The sequence below is a fragment of the Prionailurus viverrinus genome, chromosome B4 (genome assembly GCF_022837055.1).
Source record: "Prionailurus viverrinus isolate Anna chromosome B4, UM_Priviv_1.0, whole genome shotgun sequence".
In the NCBI taxonomy this organism is placed as follows: domain Eukaryota; kingdom Metazoa; phylum Chordata; class Mammalia; order Carnivora; family Felidae; genus Prionailurus; species Prionailurus viverrinus.
The window spans coordinates 26027071-26053256 of record NC_062567.1 but is presented as its reverse complement, the minus strand read 5'-3'; the positions used below and the strand labels follow the sequence as shown (position 1 = coordinate 26053256).

The 26186-nt window shown below is 38.1% G+C and overlaps 1 protein-coding gene across 3 annotated transcripts in view; it reads left to right on the top strand.

Annotated features, from left to right (window-relative positions):
- The first annotated feature begins 9179 nt into the window (after positions 1-9179).
- The window catches only part of KIF5B (kinesin family member 5B), a 49356-nt gene continuing 32349 nt past the window's right edge, over positions 9180-26186 (top strand). For 2 of the 3 annotated variants that reach the window (XM_047866419.1, XM_047866416.1), the window contains exons 1-3: positions 9180-9313; positions 16699-16786; positions 25564-25637. In XM_047866419.1, coding sequence (XP_047722375.1) covers positions 9188-9313; positions 16699-16786; positions 25564-25637 — 288 coding nt within the window. In that variant the 5' untranslated portion in view covers positions 9180-9187. Of the gene's footprint in view, positions 9314-16698; positions 16787-23396; positions 25638-26186 lie in introns of all 3 variants that reach the window. The other variant, XM_047866417.1, reaches the window with a different exon arrangement.

Genomic DNA, 26186 nt, shown 5'->3' with positions numbered 1-26186 from the left:
GCTCTGGGCTGATGGCTCAGAGCCTGGAGCCTGTTTCCGATTCTGTGTCTCCCTCTCTCTCTGCCCCTCCCCCGTTCATGCTCTGTCTCTCTCTGTCCCAAAAATAAATAAACGTTGAAAAAAAAATTTAAAAATGAATTTTAACTTGTCTGCCTTTCAATTCAGTTATTCAGGCATTTGCTTTCAATTTTATTTTTGGTAAAGAAAACAGCAGTGGAAGGAAGAACATAGACTGAAGTTCTTACTATTACAAATCAAGTCTTTGCAGGAATACACAGTATAGACTTCCTAAGTGCTCTGCAATAGTGGTATGGTGGATTTCGTGATGTGTCAACCAAGCTCCCAAATCCCCCATTTATGATGAAGGCTTGTGGTTGGCTCCCAGTCTCCCTGGGAATCGTCTTCCACAGAAGGGAGCTGCCTCACCTAAAATCAGGCCCCTTCCCCAGGGGTAGCCAACATCCAATGACCAGCTTTTTATCTGTATTAGAACGACTTTGATGGGCCATCCCTGTTCTGGAAAAAATCATTTCCCACAAAATCATTGGAGGCAACAATGCATCACACTGCCATTCCTCTGCTTAATGCTGCTTCGCTCATTTTCTTGTAGGTGGTGTTGCTGAGAGCACACCCCAACGAACCTCCTGCAAACAAATCTCTGCCTTCGAGACTTTTTCCTGTCAAACCCAACCTAAGACATATGGCAAAAGTTTTTGGTAGACCTAAAAAATTACTTTTATGTCATTGTAGATTATTACTGTATTAATTTGTTTTGAGCAAATGGACTAGCTGCAGTAAAATTCTTGCTGGTTTTCCTGTGCATCAGTCTGCTTATTCCTAAAAATATAAACATGGTTGTATATATGTTTATTTAAAAAGGAGTCTGAAAAAATCACAAATTGTAGAATATATACAAGTCCGGTTTAAAAAAAAAAGAATTAACAAGCTTGCCAAATCATAGTAAATACATGAATAAATAGGAAGGTCTTCAGTTTCTACTTTCTCAGTTATGGGCATTCTCCTTATAATGATTATAGTTAACATAATATATATTTAGTATTTATATATATGACATATATATTATTATATGTAATTGTTAACATTAGGAATAAGAATAAGAATGAATAAGAATAAGAATAAGAATAAGAATAAGAATGAAACCTTGGGCATTGAAGACATGACCGGAATGTACCTGGTCAAACCATGGTACATCCAACCCAGTGTTTTGCATGTGAGAGGCAGATTTGGGGCAAGATCTTGACTGTCATCCCTGATTTCATCTCCAAAATGTCAGGAAGTTTCTCCCAAATATCCATTCTTTATGCTCTCATGGCACTGCTTTTAAAGGACCTATCCCTGTGATTTATGTTTATTTTAACTCCTCCACTAGACTAGGACCTCCTCATTGAGAAATGATCCACATTTGTATCCTACACCATCTCTTGAGCAGAGCAACCATAATTAATAGTTACTCATTGAATTTCAATTTCAATCAGTATAGGATTTATTAGCACTTATGAGATCCTGAGCACTGAGCTAAACATTGTTGAAGAAAATGAGTCACACTTACTGTCCTCAAAGAATTTATTATATTCTTGGGGTTAAACATATTTAAACAGCTAGACTGGCTAATTAAGTATGGCAAGTTGAATATTCACATTTATCTTTGATCCCCCTGACATTCCACTAAAATAACAGTAAAGAAACACAAAAGTCCTAAAGCTACAAGTGGAAAGAAAACTTGAAAGATCATCAGCAAACAGGATTTCAGCAACATGTTGAAAATGTGTAACTGCCTACATAGGCTGGAGAATGCTAAAACCTAGGCTTGCAGGGCCGAAAGCCAGAAAGTAAGTCAATTCTTCACACAGAATGCAGAAAACCTCAGGAATTGTAGACACCAAGAGGCAGGGGTGCAAGGTAGAGCTGAAAATAGGTAGGTTTAGTGGAAAGATTATATTGGGGGCAGTAAAATGCAATCCCCTCCTACTCAAGTGCCAGAAGATTGCCCCATTCCTCAGCACAACAGAAGGAAGAAAACACTCTCTGAAGAAGCTGAACCAGAGACACTGTGGATTCAGGGACACCAGACACAGCTGAAGTTGTGATGAGTTGCCTTACTAAAAACAGTGGCTCAGTGGGTTGAGCACCTGACTTTTGATTTTGGCTCAGGTCATGATCTCACAGTTCGTGAGATGAAGCCCTGCATCGGGCTCCATGCTGACAGTGCAGAGCCTGCTTGGGATTCTCTCTTCCTCTCTCTCTGCCCCTCCCCTCCCCTCTCAAAAATAAATTTAAAAAATTAAAAAGAAATCCATTCGTTTAGAGAATAAAAATTTAGAAAAGCATATATATGTTTATATACAAACATATATATGTTTATATATATGTTTATTTCAGTTTGGGATCAGCATACCAAAAACATTAGCATATCCGAGAAATGTTATCACATATTTGTGTACACACACACACACACACACACACAAGCCAGCATAACAGTTAAAAATAAACATGACACGGGGCACCTGGGTGGCTTAGTTAGTGAAGCATCTGACTCTTGATTTCAGGTCAGGTCATGATCTCATGGGTTTGTGGGATCAAGTCCCACATTGGGCTTAGTGCTGACAGTGTAGAGCTTGTGTGGGATTCTCTCTCCCTCTCTCTCTGCCCATCCCCTGCTTGCGCTCACTCTCTCTTGCTGTCAAAATAAATAGATAAACATTAAAAAAAATAAGCATGACACACAAAAGCCAGAGATGGAAAATAAGAAAGACAAGAGAAGCATAGGTAAAAAGAAACTAAAAAAGCTGCCTGGAATAAAAATGCAGATCACACACAGATGATCAGGACTCAGAAGGAATCAGACTTCTCAACAACAACAACAACAACAACAGAAGCTGCAAGATGGTAAAAAGAGCTATACAAGTTAGGTAATATAATTATAATGCACAATTTAGCTAAGCTGTGAATGATAGAATGTAAACACTGTACAATAATTAACTAAAAATGGTGATAGAAATATGTTGGGAAGATAAGGGGAAGAAAATGTGTGTGTTGAGTCAGATGAGGGGCAAAATATAAATAAAATATATATAAACTCTGATATAAAAGAGTTATATTTTCCTTTAAAAAGAATAATAAATCAGGGGCGCCCAGGTGGCTGAGTGAATTAAGCGTCCAACTCTTGACCTCAGCTCAGGTCTTGATCTGCGGGTCATGAGTAGAAGTCTCATGCTGGGCTCTGTGCTAGGTGTGAAACCTACCTAATAATAATAATAATAATAATGATAATAATAAATCAAAAAGCAGCAATAAAGGAATGTTATGTTATTTAGGACATGGAGATAAATACCGGAAAAATTGTTAAAGAGTTAAAGTGATAGCTTTGAAGAATAGAAATGAGGACTGGAGTGGGTTGAGCAAGAATTTATGTGGTTCATTGTTGTAATTCTACTTTAATTATTTTTTAAGTTTGTTTATTTTGAGAGAGAGAGGGAGAGTACACAGCAGAAGAGGGGTAGACAGAGGGAGAGAGACAGAATCCCAAGCAGGCTCTGCACCATCAGTTCAGATCCCACATGGGGCTCAAGCTTATGAACTGTGAGATCATGACCTGAGCCGAAATCAGGAGTCCAATGCTTAACCGACTAAGCCACCCAGGCGCCCCGTAATTCTATTCTTAAACAATGGATGTGTGCTATTTTGATAAAAATATTTTAAAAATATTTTCTAAAGAATTAAACTGTGGTCTTAAATAGAGTGCAGGAGTTTTCTATCTGACTGTGAAAGAATTCTATTCTGAACAACCATTTGCAGGAGGTGGAATTTGGGGAAAGATGAATGGAGTTTGGTGGCCATAAGGAAAATTCAGGGTGAGATCACAAGACTTTGAAATTAGCAAAATATAAGGGGTCAGTGAAAAGGCCAGTTGCCAGGAATCAAGAAAGTAAGATGTTGAACAGTGAGAAAATCCTACATAAATAGGGGGAAGTCAGATGATAGAAGGCTTTGGACTCTAAGCAGAAGAATTTGAACTTGCTTAAGTAAGAAAAAAGGGAGTTGTTGTGGGTTCTCGAGCAATGCAATGATGTAATAAAGAAAGGTTTTAGGATATTTAATGTGAAAATTATTGTATGTAAAATAGTGGATATGGAAGGGAATTGTTTGGTCTCTTTCACCATTGTATCCCCAGAACCTGTCTCAGTGCCTGACTGGTAGTGGGAGCTCAACCCATACTTACTGAATAATCAAATGGAAAAGAGGCTGGGCATTGTCCTAGTAATCCAGGCATGTGGTAGTAAGGCTTGGGACTAGGAAGGGATAATAGAAATGGAAAGGAACAGGTGCCTCTTGTACACATTTCAAAAAAAGAAATAGTGTAATTTCCTATTCTAAATGTCCATTTAAAAAGTCATTTCACATTAAATATAAACAAATTTTCTCATAGTAATAATGTTATAAATAATGTTACATTCTTAGGCCCTCTCTAACTATAATTAGTCTAAAATATAGTCCAATCTAAGTACATATATTATGCTTAAGTAACATTTAATAGGGTCGTTTCTGGTAGATAAATTTTAAGTTCCAAGTTGTGTGTTTTCATACCAGTTGTGTATTGCCATTAATAAATTTTCAAAATTGAGCATCTTTAAACAATAACCATCTTATGACATCTCATGATTTTGTGGGTGAGGAATTTGGGCAGGCCTCAGCTGGGTGATTCTTCCGTTCCAAGGGTGTCACTTAAGATTACTCACTGATATTTATCTGCAGGGTGTACTGGTCTGGACAGTTCAAGGTGGCCTCCTTTGCAAGTCTGGAGCTTGGGTAAGGACAGCTGGAAGGCTGGGATAAGCTGGGACTATGGTTAGAGTGCCTACATAAACATGGCGTCTCTAGCAGGGTAGTTGATCTTTTTATGTGGCAGTTGAGACTTCTCTGAAAGAGTGTTCCAAGAGATCTAAGTGGAAGCTACAAGACTTCTTCCCACTTAGTCTTAGATAGCATGCAGTGCATCACAATTCTGCCACATTATATGGTTACAAGTAAGTCAAAGGGCCAGGAGAGAGGCCTAAATCCAGGGATGCTTGCTTTGTTGGAGGATCATCTTTGGTGGCTAACTTCCACAATGGAGATTTAATGTTCTAAGTTTGTATAGGTACTTAATTCCTATCCTTTTCAAACTTTTCCAAAAAATACAAGAGGAAGGAAAACTTCTGATTCATTCTCTGAGGCCAGTATCACCCTGATACCAAAACCAGATAAAGACCGCACAAAAAAAGAACTACAAGCCAATATCTTTCATGAATACAGATGGAAAAATCCTCAACAAAAATATTAGCAAACACACCCAATGATACATTGAAAAAATCATACACCACGATCAAGTGGGATTTATTCCCAGGATGCAAGGGTGGTTCAATATTCGTAAAACAATCAATATGATACATCACATCAATAAGAGAAAGGATAAAAACCATATGATCATTTCAATAGATGCAGAAAAATCATTTGATAAATTACAACATCCATCACAATAAAAGCCCTCTGCAAAGTAGGTCTAAAGGGAACATACCTCAACGTAATAAAGGTCTTGTGTGATAATCCTACAGCAAACATCATACTCAATGGAGAAAAATTGAGAGCTTTTCTCCTAAGGTCAGGAATAAGACAAGGATGTCCACTCTTACCACTTTTATCCAACATAGTACTGGAAGTCCTAGCCACAGCAACCAGACAACAAAAAGAAATAAAGGGCATCCAAATTGGTAAGGAAGAAGTAAAACTCTCACTATTTGAAGATGACATGATGTTATATATAGAAAACCTGAAAGACTCCACCAAAAAACTACTAGAACTGATAAATGAATTCAGTCAAGTCGTGGGATACAAAAACAATGTACAGAAATCTGTTGCATTCCTGTACACTAATAATGAAGCAGCAGAAAGTGAAATTAAGAAAACAATTCCATTTTCCATTTACAACTACACCAAAAACAATAAAATATCTAGGAATAAGCTTAACCAAAGAGGATGAATTTCTTTTATTAGTGTTTTATGGAAGATATTCACAAACCAAGAAACAAACTCTTAACTATAGAGAAATGATGGTTACCAAAGGGAAGAGGTGGGGGAATGGGGATTAAAGTTATACTTAACATGGTAAAAAAAAAAAAAAAAAGAAAGAAAGAAAAGAAAAGAAGGGAAGAGAAAAGAAAAGAAAAGGAATGCCTCTGTCTTTACTGTGCCAACGTTGTTTAAAGTTTTTTAAAACTTTAGCATTAGTAAAAAGATTAAATCTCAATCAATCTGTATAGGTACAAGTACCACTCACATTTTCATCAGAAAAAAGTTGTATTAATGAGTCTCAAACTGTGTCCTCAAGGAAACCTGTTTCATTGCTAATGTGGAATAATGCCAGTCTTTTCCATATTTGGAAGAAAAACTGGGATTAACCAATTTTTAAAAAGTCAATCTTTAGTTTCACTATGAAAATAATTCTTAAAGCCTATTGCCTGATACCACTATTCCTCACTGATGTGACAGGACATGTTTTTAGAAATATTTTGTTTTTCAAGTAGCATTTATCTCCTTCCTGGTCCTAGGCAGAGTCAGGTTCTTTATGCTCCCTTGCCCAGAAAAAGTGTGAATGTCAGATCCGAAAGCAGAAGGCTCTTGCAGACACTTCCCTTTCTGGATTTTGTTTTCATAAAGTCTGTGCTTCCAGAATCTGCTGTGCAGAAGGAAGGAAGAGGCAACAGTTGCAACCAAAGTGACTTAAACAGCAGATGCTTCCAGAGCTTAATTCCTTGGCCCTTCCATCAACCTCCTTTCCTGTCCCATACCCATGAGTCACCTGAGTCACCTTTTTGGAACCCCTACTCCACGGAGACTTTGAAAATCACTGCTCTAGACCAATCATTCCCCAGGTCTGAGGTGAAGACACAAAGGAATGGTGGAGTGGAAGTTGAGGAACTTCAGATACAAACTACCAGATTTCTCTTCTGCATGTATAAAGGATGAAGTAAACAGTGGAGTTAGAGGTACCTGGAACTTTTTCATAGCCTGAGTATGGAAGAATGCTGATACTGGTAATCAAACTGGAAAAGTTGAGCAGTTGAACTGAGTATTGGCAGGAAGCAGAGGATAATTAATTAGTCTCTAGAATGTCAAATGTAATGTTAAGGTAATGCATCCTAAACAAGGTGGCCTATAAGCTGCTAGAGGAATGGGAATGTCACACAAGTGAAAAGGTCAGGGTTGTAGATGAGAGTCTAGCAACTGTTGAAGACATGGGCTCAGAGAAAGAGCAGAGTGCTGAGGACAGGGTTGTCATGAAATCCTGTTAAAAAGATGGAAAACTAGTGGCCCACCTGCCACAACAACCTCCTTCTTTGAGTGATTGCTGCTCTCTTTCACTGAAAATTTTGTTCTCTAAAATTATAGACTATCAGAATCATTGTTTGAAATTATATCAGTAAGAATAAAACATCCTACTCTTTCTTCGAGGCTCTAAGACATAGAGAAGCTGCTTTGATTGACTTCCAAGACAGGTGCAGAGATTTGGGTCAGAGGTTTCTGAAGACAACTTTCCACATCTATCTTAACTTTGTAGTCCCCAAGGAAACAGGACCTTGGGTCCACTTGTACTCTAGACCTGAGGTCACATCTCTGCTTTGTTTGGAGCCTACTGAAACACAATTTTATTAAAATTTTACCTAAATGCCACACTTCCCCAGAGCCCTTTAACTCCATCTTTCCCTTTGTTTGGCGAGATGTCCCAGAGTTCCTCAGGTGTGAACTCTCCCTCATTGCTGTGGATCAACAAAGCTGCGTCTGTTGAAGTTTGGATTAATTTCTGAAGGCATTTGGATGGTAGGGCAAAGACTGAGCACTGGAGGTTTGTACAATCCAATCATTCATTTTTTACAAACCAGAGAAAGGGTTCCTGATTGTCTTTGCAGTTCTTCCACAGCACCTTAGAGAGACTTCCAGTTGAGAGTCATTATGGTATCCACCTTTCTAAAAAGCCACTTCAGCTTTTTAGCTGACATATAATCCACAAATTTATCCAGGTCTTTTAAGACCATCTTCAGACTCAGGTCAGTCATTCCTTCAGTGTTGAGATGGACGAGTTCCATGTATTTATTACCGGAGAAGCGGGACCTCCGATTGACTGAGGCCCTTCTCCCCAACCACCTTGCTCTTCCACATTTCTTCAGCAATCTTCTGCATTCCTTAAGAGAAATGTCCTTTTTCTTTCTTGTCTCCCCAACGCACTCTCTCAGTAAAGAGTAACCGCTTAAACCAGAGAGCCAAGCCCCACCCTTCGCTTCCAATCTTCCTTTCTCTGGGAAAGCGCTCTAAAAAGGTGGGCTAGGAACCAATTTTATCTCCAGACCAAACAGAAGGCAAGCACCTCCTTATTAGGAATACAGTATTTTATTTAAACAAGCTACAACATAAGGTAGTTTTAACAAATCCCTTGACCCCTGAAGAAGAGAAAACTAAGCGCGTCCGCCTTCGCTCTGGGAAATCGTGCGGCCAGAGAATTGCCCGGTCAGGCGGCGGGGCAACCAGAGGTACTTCTATAGGAGAGCTTCCAGTAAAACTCGAATCGGCAACCCCAGGGCGAAGAGTGGCTGCAGGGCGGCGGCGCGGCCCAGCGCGGACGCGGATTGGTCATCTCGGCTGGGACCCGCCGCGCGTGCGCCGTGCTCCGCGCGCACCGCCCATCCCGCCGCTCAGTCGCCGGTCTTCGGCCTCTGAAGTGGTCGGGCGGCTGCCGGCAAGCCGGCGATCAGACTGCCCGGCGGGCGGACGGCGGGGCCGGCCTGCTGTCTCCGAGGAAGAGGGACGTGGCAATTTTTCCGGTGTCTAGAATCCCGTCGGACCCGTGCAGTCTGCCCAGGCCGACGAGGGAGAAACTGAGGAGCCGCAGACTCTCCACCCGTGCCGCCGCCATGGCTGCCATGATGGATCGGAAGTGAGCCTCAGGGCGACTGCTACCGGCGCCGGCGCTTCGAGTCTGGGTTCCCGGGCCACCGCCGCCGCGGGAAGGGCGGGCGACGCGCCAGACTGCTGACTCTCTCGGCCTTCGCGACCCCTGTCCTCAGCTCGGGACTGCTTCCTTCCAGACTGAGAGGCGGGGAGTGGCTCCCGGTCTCCGGCCCCGGCAGCGAGGAAGATGGCGGACCCGGCCGAGTGCAACATCAAAGTGATGTGTCGCTTCAGACCTCTCAATGAGTCTGAGGTGAACCGCGGCGATAAGTACATCGCCAAGTTTCAGGGAGAAGACACGGTCATGATCGCGGTGAGTGACCAACGCCCCTACCCCCAGTCTAGCTCCTTCGGGCCTGGCCGGGCCCCGAGTTCGGGGAAGTGGCGGGGTGCAGAATTGAGAGCTAGCAGTGATGACCCCAACCCCGCCCCCGAGTAGAGTTTGCCGGTTCAGATAACCCTGGGGAGGGAGACTGCGCGGCTCCTTGGCTGTTCCTGGATCGCCCCTACCCCGATCTTAAGTGCCCAGAGAAGGGAGGCGCCTGGTCTCTGTCTGGGACACTCCCCCACCTGGGGCACTGGAGGAACTGTCCGGGGTGTAAGTTTAGTGCATATTTGCCTGTGTGTGTGTGTGTGTGTGTGTGTGTGTGTGTGTGTGTACGCGCCCACGCGCGCGCGCGCGCCCGCGCACAGTTACTGATGCTGTTGGTGTTTTGGACTACCCCAAGTTTACCATTTGTAACATGTGCAAGATTAAAGTTTAGCTAAGAACGTTGAGCTTTAAGACTAGCCCTATTGTACCTTAAATAGTGAAGATACTTAGTTTTATAGGAGATAAAGATACAACTATTTGCTGAACCGTATTGTTTGCCTCACGGGAGAAAGAAAAATTATCAAACAACTACAAATATACCTGTACCTCAAATGTTCACCCACCCATCCTTTGAGTGATGAATGAACGTTCATGTTAACTATTATAAATGACAAATTGAGGACTGTAAAGAGTGAGTTTTCTTTTGAAATCGGAGTGATCAATTTTGTTCAATTTTATAGTAGATCTAGCAGATCAGATTGGATCAAGTAAGTGCCCAGAAAAATCTGTAATCTCTTACTGGGTTTTATGGGGTAAGAGCATAGCAAAGAGTGTTAACTTTTTGTATTATAATTATAAAGGTAAGCCTTTTAAAAAAAATTAAAATTTGACCAGTAAGCTGGATTGATTTCTTGTTAGCATTAGATCTCTACTTCTGCCTTGAAGAAAAACTGATTTTGATAATCTTAAGGACGGAGAAATAGTGTCCTTTGTACTATAAAATATAAAACATAACTAGAGTTGGCTGATCATTGTCAGGGAAACCAGAATGTAAGGTTGGTTTTTTTGTGGTCTGATCTCTGGTATCAAAAGGTCCTCTGGAAATAGAATTTCCAGGTTAAGAAGATTAAAATGAGTAGCAGAATATTACATACCTAATTGTGACTAAAAATTAAATTTATCTTTCTTGGTAATGCAATTGTGGCAGAACTTTTTTCTACATTGCTATCATGGTACAAAATCTTAATGTTAATCTTTTCTCTAATGGCATTCCATATTTAGCATATTGTTTGCACAGCCTAATTTGGAAATAGGACAAAGGGTCACAGGAGATGGGACATTGATGATTAAGAGCATTGACATAGGAGATAGGACTGAACTTCTTCAGGAGTTTCTACGTGAAAGTTTGCAGAATTAAGCTCTAGGTAATGAGTGTCGTGTCATAGCCCTTTGTTGCTTGGTAGGCTTTTGGCAAACAAATCATTAGATTACTAACAACTGCCAACCACTACTGTGTAAAGACTGTACGGCTGGCTTTTTGTTAACAAGTTCATGAGAGAAACTAAATGATACCATGGTGAGACTAAGAAGTTAAGCACAGAAGTAGTCATCCTTTTCCTTTAGGATGGTATCTTCTGTGGAATCAGAGGAGGCTTGCAGGGCCTGGGTTGTTGACAGACTGGCTACTAGTTGCTCAGAGTTTTTGTGATTACTCAGCAATAACAGTGGTTGACACATTGAAGCTATTTCCTTTTTGATTTGTATTAAGAATGCCTCATTTCTGCAGATTTTTGTGTGTGTGTTTAAACAAATCTATAAGTATTACCAGGATTCATTTGTTGGAATGATAGGATTTAGGATTCACAAGATGTATTGAGAAGGCAACTTTCTGCCCAAATATGACATAAAATATGAGGACAGTTAAAACAAGTAATTACCACTGGAAGCACACATGTATTCTAGGTTGTTCCCTTTGAATAAAGTTCTTGGACGTTCCTTAACAATGTAAATAAATTTAAATGATAATAGAAATAATGAATAGGTGATTGAGTTGTGAATCTGCAATAACAGTTGGCCTTTAAGTAAACTGGTAAGCATTTTTAGTCTTTTTTTTTTTTTTTTTAAGTTTAAGCAAAAATACAACGGAGTCCTGTAGCCTTAAGAAATATAAGAGGACAGGTTTAGTTCATTATTTTCAAGAATTAATCTGCATTTACTGGGTCATTGGTTACTCTGAGGTCTCAATTTTTTTAATGAATTTATATTTTAAAAGGTTGGGAATTTATAAGGAATAGCTGAGAGAGTGAAATTTAAAAATTTCTAGGTAAAGTCATGTGTTGGTTTATTTTGTTCATTTTACTGGATCCTGATTCAAAAGAAATGGTTTTAAGAAGGAATTGCTGCAGTGTGTCATTTAAAACTAAATTATTTTAAACATGATTTAAACACATTTTGTAGTCTTCTGGTTAAATCAAGATTTAAAGAGTAAGTAGTTTATAATGTTACTGAATTATAGGTATAATCTGTGCTCCTTTAGAAGATAATTTTTAAGGATTCTCATTTTCATTGAAGTTCAATTTCCAATATATTGTCCAAACTTTTTTCTGTTACATCAGTGATTTTAATATAATATCCCATGGCAGGCAAATCTTGTAATCCTATAGTGTCTCTCTGTGTTTTGCAACTTTCATACAGATTTTTTTGGTAATTAAGCGCTTGTTAAAGAGGTATAAATATCACATATTGAATGAAATAAATGGATTATTTAAGGAAAACCTTTAAATGATAAAAATAGAACGTATTTGCTTTAAATAAGAGAACTTGCTATCCACAAAAAAAGGAGGACAAGGGAAACACCGTATTTAGTTGAAATGAGCCTGCTGAAAACTCCAGGAAAAAAAAAGTCAATAGAAAAAATTATTTCTTTATGCATCATAAAAGTGGAACATGCGTATGTGTATCATTAAGTATCTTTATTAATCATTGTTCCTTATATGGTATACTGTAGAGGCTGTCAGAACCAAAAACAGGCTGTTGCAGTTCATTGAAATTAGAGGAAAGTAAAACCTAATTAGATAATCTTGTCCAGTTCCTTGCTTATAGCTCAACATGATTTCTCTTTTCAAGTGAATGATGATTTGGTGTTTGATCCTAATTACCTTAAGAGTAAACATTAAAAGAGAAGAAGTCATCATCACACCTGTACAGTTGTGGAATCTTAGCTAACAGTCATTGTCAAACTAAGGAAAATCTGATAAGCTATAATCCCATGTGATCTGAGGATCACTACTCAAAATTTTAGAGAAAGGTATATATGCCTGCTAGGAGGGTGTCCTTTATAACCAGATTTGATGTTCTGCAGATACAAACAGGAACCACTTCACTAAGAAATCTGATGTATGGGGTGCCTGGCTGGCTCAGTCTGGAACATGCAACTCTTGATATTGGGATTTTGAGTTCAAGCCCCACGTTGGGTGTAGAAACTACCTAAAATTAAAATCTTAAAAAAAAAAAAAAAAAGAAATCTGAGGTATGGTTGCAATTCAGATAAACATTCCTATTTGGTTTTGTCCACTTGAAGCCTAAGTCAGATATGAATGTATCTTATGACTTGGGGTATCTCTGAAGGTTCATAGAAATAAGACTATATAATGTACATTTCAAGGCAAAGAACCAGGATTTTTAAGATAACGGATGTCTAGATTGTGAGTGTTCCTTTGTTTAATTCATTTGAAAGATTTTTAATTAAGAGATGTCCCTTAATTGTAGACCCATTAGAAGTTTTTATGTTTCATGTATCTTGTTTTTCATCCCAGGAAGCTATGGTCAGTTAGTAACTTCAGGTCTTGATCTCTAATCAAAACATTTGCCTTATTTAACAAAATTATAGTTTAGTTTTGGAATTTAAAATAAAACTTTTGTCAACTTAATGCTTATAAGTACTTAATTTTTGATTTAACAATGATCTAACATCTAAAAAAAATCACTCAATCCTAGCTTAATTATTTTTTAGTTTGCGTATTTGCGATAAGGAATGCTATAGTAAACAGCTGTATAAAAGTACTTTTGAGGCAGGTTTTACTATTATCCATTATTTTGGGTATATCTCTTACTAAGTGAAAGTTTAAGACCACTGTTTTTATTGATGTGATAATGGAGATGACTTAAAACTCAGTCGTGTTTGTTCTTTATATACATATATAATTTTTTAAGTTTATTTATTTTGAGAGAGACAGTGTGAGCAGGGGAGAGGGAGGGAAAGAGAGAAAGAGAAAGAGAAAGGATCCCAAGCAGGCTCCACACTGTCAGCGCAGAGCCCGACAGGGGGCTTGAACTCATGAAACTGAGATCCTGACCTGAGTTGAAACCAAGAATCAGACACTCAACCAGCTGAGCCACCCAGGCACTCCTGTTCTTTGTATTTTTTATTTTTATTTTAAAAATTTTTAAAGTTTATTTATTTTGAGAGAGTGTAAGTGGGATAGGGACAGAGCAGGGGCGGGGCGGGGTGGGGGGGGGAGTAGCGAATTCCAAACAGGCTCCGCACGGTCAGTGCAGAGCCCTATGTGAGGCTTGAACCCACAAACCTCGAAGTAGTGACCGGAGCTGAAATTGAGAGTCTGACGCTCAACTAACGGAGCCACCCAGGCACCCTTCTTTATATTTTCGAAATGTTTAACAAAATTGTATTACTTGACTTACTTTGGAGGATGCAATTGTCTTCATGCTATTACCTATTTTCTGTTGATTAGTTTGTTTCATGCAAGCAAAATTTGAATTAATCATTGTTTAATTCTTGTTTTCGTAGTATCTTTTATACATTTTTTATTAAATGTATATTTTGGCTAATTGCAGTCTGTTCTTGACTCTTTACCATGAGTTCTTTAATGCCAGATGCTGACTCCATTTCAATTCAGTTAACATTGCATGACCACTTACATTAGATCTTAGTATACAGCTTCTTACCTTAGTATTCAAGATTCTACCCAGCCTTATTCTCTGTTCTTTGAACTCTACAGTCTGTACTAGCTAAATAACATTTCTAAAACTCTGTTAATCATTTACGATATCTGATACCTGATAGGTGCTAAATGTTTGCTGGATACATACAGAGGAAAAGTTACTTTCTTTTTGCATAGGAAGAATTAGCATGGTTTATCTGTGGATGGGGATTGTTATTTTGATTGTACATGTGTTTGTTTTCAATCACGATTATGTCTTATAAAATCAGTAAAAGAGTAGATTTTTTTTTTTTTTTAGTTGCACCTGTAAAATTGAATGTTAATGTCTTTGTAGAACCTTAGTGAAAGGACATTTAGGCAAAGAATAATCAGACATTGAGATGCCTACTTTTAATTGAATACCAAAGTGAGGTCATCTTAGTATATCCTTTAGGAATGCTTTCAGCTGCAGAAGGAAAACAACTAATAATGGTTTAAATAAATATGAGGTTATTTTTCTCAAATATAAAAAGTCTGCAGATAGGCCCTTACTGCTCGACTACTTAATGACTCTGTTATCTGTTGTCATCCTTAAGTTAATTGATTTATCATGATGTTTGTAAGATGGATGCTACAGCTCCATCATTCCAGAAAGGAGAAAGGGCAGCTTCAGCTGAGATGGTCCTTTTTATCAGAAAACAACCGTTTCCCCGAGACCCTTCAGGAGACCATCACTTTATTTACAGAATCCAGAACTGGGTCATGTGTCCACTAGTTGCAAGGAGACTAGGCTATCTGGTGGTTAGCTTCCCAACGTATGTAGTGGAAACTGGCATGGGGAAGGGGAATTAGGAATGACTTTGGATAGCCCTTTAAGAGTGTCTGTTTTGTTGTAATTTTCATTATATTATTGCAGACTTTGGGGAAGGAGACTGGGATGTAGTTTCTAAAAAGTAAGGTCTTTTTTTTTTTTAGCTAAGGCCTGAGAAGTCTTCTGTAATGTTAAGGATTGTTTGGGAAGTCATGATTGTTTTATATTTTAGGGTCCAGTGTCTGTCCTTTCCTTTAGGAGCAGGTAGAAAGCAGGCATACACTTCCTTTCAAATACTTAGAATCCCCTTGCCCTCCTCTCATCTGTGCATGCTTACTTTTTCTCCTTGATTACTAGATTGTTCCTGCCAGCATTTAAACTTGCTCAGGTCTTACCCATCTTTAAAAAAAATTTTTTTAGACCTGTAGCCTGATTTCTGCTCTATTCAGTTATTTCTAATACTTTTTAAATCTCTTTCCAGTCTGACCTTTGTCATTGGATACTTTTCAGTTTTGCCTTGACCTCACAGCTATATTTGACACAATCAGTCCCTCCTTGATAATTCTTCCTTGACTTGCATGGACACTGATTTTTTTCATTTCATCCCTGTGGCTCATTCATCATACGATATCAGCAGTGTTCTAAATGAGTCCCCAAGATCCTTTCAGGGGACCCAGAAGGTCAAAACTATTTTCAAAATAACACTAAGATGTTATTTGCCTTTTTCATTGTGTTGTCATTTACATTTGATCTTTGCTCCTTAAACTTCCAACTTAACTTCTTTTGGCTTCCTGCATTCTACAAGCTTTCTGCCGTAGGATCTTTAAGCATCCCAATACCTAGCTAGGCTACTTCCCACCCTCACCCTCCCATGACTAGTATTGAAGAGACAGGTAGTGAGCTATTCTTCAGTTCTTAAACATCCCTTCTCCAGAGTCATTCCCTGCTATATTTCTGCTTTCTCCCAGACTTGGGTTCTTCTTTTATATGCTGTCACAGCACTCCATTGCATGAGTCAGATATCTAGTCATTTAATTATTTGTCTGATGCCTGCCCCACTATTACTTATGCTCCATTAAAGTAGAGAGTGTATCTATCTTGGTCATCATTCTAGTAAGATGTCTAGTATGTTAGGCATTCCATAAATATTTGTTAAATGAATGAATGATTGGAAAGCTGTTGCAGTAAAATGAAAAGCCTAATGGGAGTAGTGGAAGGAGCTCTGAACTGAACGGAGATTTGGATTTAAATTTTAGTTTTGTCATTAACACCGTTTATACCTCTCAGGATTCTAGTTTCCTTGTCTGCAAAATGATACTATTGAAAATAGAGCCTCAGTACTTGCCAGAGTAGACACTCATTAAATAAAAATTCACTCAACAATATTTCACTATCATAGTAGTGCTAGGCCCTGGAAATCTAACAAAGACATTTTTGGTTTTGTAAAGTTTATTCTAGTGAATTTGTACTTAGTGATCCCTAAGGTCCTTTCTACAAAGATACTATGACATGAAGTAATGCATAGTAAGTACTCTATTTCAAAGGTTAAATATATGATGACATCTTTAAAGGAGCTTAGAAGTGTCCATTCACCTTTAATTTGTGATGTTGACACCTTTGTTTCTGTTTTTCAGTCCAAGCCTTATGCATTTGACCGAGTGTTCCAGTCAAACACCTCTCAAGAGCAAGTATATAATGATTGTGCAAAGAAGATTGTTAAAGGTAAATATATTGCTATGTTGTCCCAGCAATAAGTAAAATTTGTTTGTGATCTTCTCCATTTACCCAACATTTTTTTTTTCATTTTAATTGCCCCCCCCCCCCGTTTTTAGTTAATTGTAGAAGACAGTTTAATAAAAAAGATAACATACAATTAGTAAACACACTGTTGCTCAAATTCCATGATCTAATTCATATACAGTACCTAGTGAAGGGTATTATAAGAATTTTAGTGTTAACACACCTATTCTAAAAGATGCATTTCTATTAGGTATTCCCAGGAGAGTTTCTAAGGTAGCAGTTACAGAAATACAGCAGCATGAGAATGACTACAAAATAGTTAGACAAGTTTCTAAAAAATAGTAGAAAATGGTAGCAATCTATCATTCTTCCATTCCATTGTTATTTCTTCCCCAAAGACTTCTCTTGTGTTCAACAGAAAAATGCTGGAGGAAGTGTGTACATTCCAGTTAATACTATTAATTTGTACTAAGATTTTCCAAGTTTATATTTTCTAAAACCATAGAACCCTAGAGTTGAGAGAGGGTATGAGTGATATCCCAGTGAATACTAGGATAGAGGGGATGGGATTCGGTATAAAAGTGGACAGGTTAGGGTTAAGTAGGAGCACAGACAATTCATCCAGTAACAGGAGAACAGGTAGAGTTTTTGGAGAGAAGTCTATAGGTGTGATGGAAGAAAAATGCAGATCTTTTCATATTCCATTTTGTATGTGATACAGGGAGCAAAGTCATCACAGAATGAAGATGAGGGGGAGGGGGTCCTAGGAAAAAGAATGAAGTTGTTTGGCAATAGAAGTGAATGGATTAGGGAAATGTGGCAGTATTGCCAGGCAGCATTAAGGGCCCACTTGAAGTTAGTAGCCAGAAGAGTTGAATTTACCTAGTTGGTGTTTTACCAGATGAGTACAAAAGAGGGAGAGAAAGGCAGGAGAATTAATTGAGGCTGTAGTCAAGAGAATGATGATAATAGTGAACCATAGAATCTACGGTGAGTGAGGGGAAGGAGAGCACAGGTGGGAGAAATGGGTTTGAGGGACATGAAAAGAAGCGGTAAGGTTAGTATATTATAGTCTTTGTGGGGTCAAAGGTTTGTTGGAATCAGGGTACTAGAAGGAATAATAGGGGGTAGATACTTAATTGGCCTTAGGGAAACAGTGTAGTTAGTAATTAAATAAAAGGTCTAGAATATAACTGTAGAATTGACATCTGAAGGAGTAAAGGACAAGAGATCATGGAGAAAACTAGGCCCAGGATCTGAGAGACCAGGGTATTTTAATAGGATCATCTACTAAATGGACACTGGAACCACCAAGAATTACAACAGGAATAGTATTGATGAGAGACAGTGGACTGGATGTTGAAATCTTCATAGAAAGATGGAGAACTAACTTGATTCTATAAATGATTACAATGAAGAGGAACAGGCAGTGTCCTCTTTTGTTTGTAGGCATCAAGTAATTTTCCAAATGAATCTGTCATAGAACACAATTACATTACATTCTTTGATTTTAACATACTTTTTTTAATCAGTACAGCCTAAGATTTTACATGAGCTTTTTTTTTTTTTTAATGTTTATTTCTTTATTTTTGATGGGGTGGGGGGGGGGTGGGGAGAGGCAGAGAGAGGAGACTGAGAATCCCAGGCAAGCTCTGCACTGTCAGCACAGAGCCCAATGCAGGGCTTGAACTCATGAACCTTTGAGGTCATGACCTGAGCTGAAATCAAGAGTCGATGCTTAACCGACTGAGCCACCCGGATGCCCCACATTCACTACTCAGTTATTGATTCATAAGCTCATGGGCAACTTAAATGTACAGATCTTTTTCACATCTCCTGTGGCCAACGTTAAACCCTCTTCCACACTTGAGTATTGGAGTTTTAAAATTTGACTATAGGGGCACCTGGGTGGCTCAGTCAGTTGGGCGTCCGACTTCAGCTCAGGTCATGATCTCATGGTTTGTGAGTTTGAGCCCCGCATTTGGCTCTGTGCTGACAGCTCAGAGCCTGGAGCCTGCTTCAGATTGATTATGTGTCTCCCTCTCTGCCCCTCTCCCTGCTCGCTTGCTCGCTTGCCCTCCCTCCCTCCCTCTCTCTCCCTCCCTCCCTCTCTCTCTCCCCCTCCCCCTCTCCCCTTCTCTCCTAAGTAAACATTAAAATAAATAAAATAAAATTTGACTATCAGCTTTCAAAGTGTGGATTCCATCTTATCATTTCAGCTCTTGATTATATTTTGAGTGTTGTTTTTATGGTTATCTTATTGGGATATATGTTGGCTGTCAGCGTATTTGATAAGTCTGATATGTCGTCAGGGACTTGGAATTTTTTTTTAAGCTTTTTATAGGTGTTGTTGTTTGAAAAATATGACTCTAAATCATTTATAAAATGCTTAACGGGAGGCGCCTGAGTGGCTCAGCTGGTTAAGTGTCCAACTTTGGTTTTGGCTCAGGTCATGATCTCATGATTTGTGGGATTGAGCCCAGTGCTCTGCCTCTCCCCCCACTCAAAGTATAGTAAGTTTTAATAAAGGCTTAATGGGCTGTGTTCCTTTGCCTAGTCTTCTGAAAACTAAATAAGGTTTTTGGCAGTTAATTAAATCACACTGGGTATCCATCCAACTTCAGATTCTCTTAAAAAGTTACCTAGTTCTTAGCTTGTCACATATCAACAAAAATTTGATGAAAAATTTGGATCCTTTTATGAAGTCATGGTACATGAGGCTGGTGTTTCCCCAGAGTATCAGTTGGGTGACCGTATCGAGACAGGAAATGAGTTTAGTTCAACCATAGCTTTTCCTTAGTGAAATTTTGTATACTTGTCTGTAGTTCCCATAATCTATCATTTTTCCTTTTTGAAAATGAGTATAACATTTACAAGTTAGTAATCTGCTGTTAACTTTTCATTCCCCATGGCTTTTAAAAATTAGCTTGGTGGCTGTGAAGTTTTTATCCATGGAATGTATTTCTCCTATAACTAAAAACCTGGGCTCATTTAAATCCATTCTCTGGATGTCTTATCCACTTCAGCCTTAAAGTCTTTCTTGGCAGTGTTTATTTTGTTGTTCCATTTTGAGGATAATTGTGTAGAAGGTGGTAATAAAATGGGAATACCTCTGTCTTATATTATCTGTTAACATTTTATTCTCTGGGCTATGCAAGTCTACTCATATTAGTCTTTTTCTGAATATTTTAAAATCTCTTTTTAGGGCCTTAACTTTTTTGTTTTGACTAGACTCACTCATTATGGACTTCTGTTTTTCTCATGCTATTCTAGTGATTTTTATCTCTTTTGTACATCCTTAATTAGTCTCTTAATAATAGTTTCATACTTAACTTTCTCAGAACCCTTTGTAATCTGAAGTCCTGAGGAACATGTTTCTATTACCTTCTGTTCTTTTTCATTACTGTTTACAATTTTAAGATGACATGATTCATTTAGTGCAATTTCCCTCCTGTTCTCAAAATTTGATCCCTTTTACTTCACAACAAATTTCTGTTTTACTGTTTAGAACTGAATTCTGAGAGCAGTTCATTTGTTTGCATTATGGTTAAGAACACAGGCTTTGGAATCAGACAGACCTAGATTGAAATCCAGGCTCTGCCACTTTCTAGCTGTGCGACTTTTGGCAAGTTACCTAACCTTCCTTTTTAAAAAAAAAATTTTTTTTAACATTTATTTTTGAGAGAGAACACAAGCAGGGAGGAACAGAGAGAGAGAGACACAGAATCCAAAGCAGGCTCCAGGCTCTGAGCTGTCAGCACGGAGCCCGACGCAGGGCTCAAACTCACAGACTGCGAGATCAAGACCTGAGCTGAAGTCAGCCACCCAACCAACTGAGCCACCCGGGCACCACTTTTTTATATATATGTATTTAAAATTTTTTTTTAACATTTATTTATTTTTGAGAGACAGAGACAGGTTACCTAACCTTTCTAAGTCTCCATTTCCTGTTCTGTAAAATGAGGGTACTGTGAATATTTAAAAAGATGATTCATGGAGGGACGCCTGAGTGGCTCAGTTGGTTAAGCATCTGGCTCTTGGTTTCGGCTCATGTCGTGATCTCACGCAGTCCATGAGATCAAGCCTCAAATTGAGCTCTGTAATGACAGTGTGGAGACTGCTTGGGTTTCTCACTTCTCTCTCTCTACCCCTCTGCATGCTCTGCTCTCTCTTTCAAAATAAATTAATTAAAAAAAAAAAAAAGATTCAAGAAAAAGAACTTCACCCAGGGCCTGGTATGAAGAAGCAAATACACAACAGATACCAACTGATGTTTGTTTCCTCTGTCTTCTAAGAGAGGAAATTATTTTATTAATTGAATCATCATAATTGTGCTTAGGGTAACTCAGTCTACAATATTTTCACTCTACAAAATTAAGCTTCAAGCAACTATTACAATAGAAAGTTCTGTCACTGTCTCTCTCCAGCTTCTTTGCCAGCTTGTAATTTGTATTAAGAAAGTATCACCTGGCTATGACTTGCTCCTTTTATCTTCACCCAAATGCTGTCTACCATTTTGGAGAAGGCTGGATATTGATAGTAGGTAGTGGGACTTGTCCTGGGCAAGAACATGAATGTGGCAGAGTTAACGATAGATACATAGATGTAAGGAGAGAGATGAGGTAGAGGTAGGTGGTGAGTGCCTGGTGAGGTATGAGGACAGGAAACCAATTTAAATACATGGCAGGTTGTCCTTGGGACAGTTATTGGCACACAAATCAGGTGGAAGGCCATGGTTAGAAACTGTTGGTAGGCAATAGTCAGCAAAATGATAGGTGAATTGGTATTTCTTCTGAGATGTGGATTTGATGAGCAAGCTGCCAAGGACGACCTGAAAGCAGCTAGTACTCTTTGGGCTCCTGATGGTTCACTGAAGCATTGTTTCATAAATTTCTGTACAAGTTTATGTTGTATAACTTTATTATGTACAAAGTTATTACCTTTTCCTTTCTATAGATTCACTAGGTAGGTTTTCTTTATTTTGAGCAAGGTTTACCCACTTGTATTCTCTCGTGAATTCCAAATCTGAGGGATGTCTCTTCAGTTCTCTGTATGAAGTAGTTGTCATTTATTCAGTACTTGCTATATGCTAGTCATCTTACCAGTCCTTAATAGATTTCTCTGTTTCCTACCGGAGCTTCCTGACCTGAACTGTTTGCCACTTCATTTACTTTTAATTTTTCCAGATGTGGCCTCCCATATATTTATTTCAGTTCCTGTGTTCCTTGATAATACAGTACAGGGGTCAAGAGTATGTCTTTAGAGCCAGGACTGTCTGGGTTTGCATCCTAGCTCTATCTTACTAGCTGTGGAAGTATGGGCAAATTAATATCTCTGTTCCTCAGTTTTGTTCTCTGTAAAGTAGGACTAAAAATAGTACCTTTCACAGGGTTTTGTGAGAATTGAATACATTATGTATGAAAAATTATTAGAGCCTGGCACATTTTATGCTCTCAGATGTTAACAATTTTCTGATTTGTAATTCTCATAGCCTTAAGCAGACATTTTGCTGATGAGGAACCTGAAGTTCAGAGAGAGAATTGGCTTTTAGAAGGTGTTATGCTGTTGTCTTGCTTACTAAATGTTTTTCTTTCTTTCTGTTTTTAACGTTTTATTTATTTTTGAGAAAGAGAGCACGCGAATGAGGGGGGGGCAGGTGGGGACAAGATCAGAAGCGGGCTCTGAGCTGATAGCAGAGAGTCTGATGAGGGCTGGAACTCACAAACTGTGAGATCATGGCCTGAGCCGAAGTCAGATGCTTATCTGACTGAGCCACCCAGGTGCCCCTAAATATTTTTCGTTTTTACAGAGTATGAAAGAAGTAATATTTGTCTATAGTTGTCCATCCCTGTTTCTCACAAGAACAGCAAAAGTGTATTTTAAAGGGTGAGGGAGGCATTAGAAAGATGCTGTGTGTTTGTAATGGTAACAATTATTCAGCAAGCATTCAAGTCCCTACTAAGTGCCAGTCACTGTGCTAGGAGTTAAACACAGTCCTGGCTTCAAGGAGTTTACAAGCAGGTGAGGAAGGTAGACAAGTTAATTGACTGTTGCAATAGAGGAAGGCAGACAAGTTAATTGACTGTTGCAATATACAGTAATAAGTATAATCTTTAAATGTAGATGCTGTAAGAACACATAGGATAAGCTGCTCATCCAAATTTATTTGGGGTGGTTTATGGTGTTGGGTTGGAGAAAAAAGTAAAGCCTAAGCTAGTCTTACAAGATGCACAAAGGGGCGCCTGGGTGGCTCAGTTGGTTAAGCATCCAACTTCAGCTCAGGTCATGATCTCACGGTCTGTGAGTTTGAGCCCTGCGTCGGGCTCTGTGCTGACAGCTCAGAGCTTGGAGCCTGCTTCAGATTCTGTGTCTCCCTCTCTCTCTGCCCCCCTGCTCATGCTCTGTCTCTGTCTCAAAAATAAATAAAAACATTTTTAAAAAAGATGCACAAAGAGTAGGAAGGAGAAAGACGGGTGCCTTGTGGGCAGAGGTGACATTGCATCAAGGCATACCCACCTGAGAAGAGCATCGTGAATGTGGGAAACAACATACATTATGGTATGACTGAAGTTGAACCATGTGAATTTGTCAGATTTGATCATTTTGACCACCAAAAGAGCATTGTGAGAGGAAGGATGATGGGAGCTGGAGCTGAAAAAGCAAACAAGAGCCAGGTCAAAAAGAGCCTAATTTTACCTGATTACAAATGTATGCTCTCCAGGACTTTTAAACAGATGAGTATTATTTTTTATTTTTTTAAAGATTCATCCTCAGGATGGGTACATTTCATTGTATATAAATTTTTTACCTCAAGGATGGAAACTGGAAAGTGAATCCTAGTTAATGATATATGCATAGTGAAGAATTTTAGGTGAAAGTGTACTGAAGTCTGCAGGTTACATTGAAATGCATTAAAAAATGAGATGGATGGATAGATACATGATTAAACAGTAAAATTATAAAATGTTACTGATCAGATTTTAGTGGTTATAGGAGTGTTCCCTGTAAAATGTATTCACTTTTTCTGTATGTTTAGATTTGTTGGGGGTAAGTCACTAGAGAAAGCAAAGTCAGGGCTGGATATGAAGGTAGGCAAGAATTATTTTCCTACCTATAAAGTAAGTTTATAAACTTACTTTAATTATAATGTGGTATGTCTAGAAATCACCTCTAATCAGTCATTGTTCTATCCCTTGCGCCCAGAGCAGAGCTTAGATCCTAGCAGGTGTCCAATAAATATTTGAATGTTGAATATTCCATAATCTCTGTAATCATACGAAATTTTTTAAGTTATGCTTGAAGTCCCAAATACAAATGTATTGTATACATTTGTTATCCTAGGTCCCTTCACATAACATAGTTTCACATAACCACAAATAATACTGTAATATTCTGTAGACATGCTAGTAAATATGATCTTGAGAAAGTCACTTGTACACTTACCAGTATTTATTAAGTATTTATTTTGGTGGTTGCTAGGTATTTGGATCATATCATGAATAGATATATCAAAAATTTGGATTTGATTAAAAGATATTAAGCAGAGAGTGTGACATAGACATACTGAGAACAATTATGTGTAAAGGAAGTGAATTGGAAAGGGTCTAGTACTTTTTTCTCTAGATGATTTCTTACTCAAAATTATACTGCAGTGCCATCCATTTTAAATGGGATAGAAGATCTCTTAAAATTTTCCCAGGGGAGTAAATACCTTCTTTTGTTGTTGTTGTTGTTGTTGTTGTTGTTGTTAATAAATGTTTCTGTAGGAAATCTGTTAATATCTAGTTAGTTGAGCCCAATGTTGGGATTGTTCTTTTTTTTCTTTTTTAAATAACCAATTAAAAAAAAAAAAATACAAGGATTGACTTGCTTCCTGATTTACCACTGTTGCCATCAGCTATTTCCAACAGAGTCTTCTCTTTTTAGTTTCCTCTAGAATACAGTGTAATCTCTTAGTACCTTTTTGTCACCAAAATAATACAACTAAATCCCTAAAAATTGAAAATAAAAAGGTCACCTTGTTAAATTTTCTTTTTTCCCTTCAGCCTAGTAAAGAAAGATATTTAAATTAAGGTTAATGGTAGATTTTGGAGTACATACAGGGCTAGAAAATACTTAATTTCATAGGAACTTTCTGAGAATTTATTTTTGAGTTAGAACTGGGCTTATTAAGCTTGTGTAAGGGAGACTGTTGTATGGGTTTGTGAGATTTAATCACCAATTAACCACTAATCAGTAGTCCTAGTTGTAAAAGTGAATTCATATCTCTATGTAAATTTGCAGAACATTTTTTTCCTTTTAGGTCACATAAATCTTTGGAATACAGGTATAATGACATTTGAGATATATGTACACTTCTATAAGAAATGAATATAAGCAATGGAATTTAAATTTTGTGTTTTATTGACCACAGAAAGTAATCTGGGCTGGAGAGAAAGTAACTACTCAGGTGGATTATTACTAAGAAAATTACTATTAATGTATTCGTATTTTTTTCTTTAATGTCTTTATAAATTTTTCATGAACTAAATTTTGTGATGGTATCTTTCATATTAGTATAAAGAAAATCTGAACCTTCCTTACTGTTCTTCCCACAAATATTTTATTGTGCAGATTTGATTATGCATGGATGAGGAAGAGGGTTAATATGTATGTGAATTTTTTCAGTGTTTTCTAACATTCTTAAGTAATTTCTCATGAAACTTCCTTAAGGGGAAAAATAAATGCCCTGAAGTACAAAATCTCTTATTTTCTCATAGATGTACTTGAGGGATACAATGGAACGATATTTGCATATGGACAAACATCCTCTGGGAAGACACATACAATGGAGGTAATATTTTATAATCTGTACTTGCATGTGGTTTGCAGAATAGAGGTGCATTCATTATTTGCGAAATGATTTTACTGTGTTTAAACAGCTTTATTCTGTTGCTTACTCTCCTATGAATAATACATAGGTAACATCACTGTTGGAATCTAATCAGTTCTGGAGTTTGAAATTATATATTTGAAATCATATCTAGCTTTGTTTTGACAGCATAACCACACAATTATAAACATTTTAGAATTAACAGGAATTTTCTTTATAATGGAAATTTGAAATCTTGAATGTTTTATGTTTTCATTTCTATTCAGAGCAATTCGTTCTCCTCTCCAAATACCTGCCACTTTTCTTTAATAGGAATGTGTCCACAATTGTCGGTGCTGCCATTATAATAAGATGTGGATCTGCCCAAACTTTGCTTCTAGAAAACATCCTGTATCTTATGCTGCTGCTACAAAGCATCTGCTTTTGTCATTTATCTGAGCATTCTGTATAAATGGCTGAGTATTTTAGTGTAATTCACATTACTCGTTTCCATAAAGTTACGGAGAATAA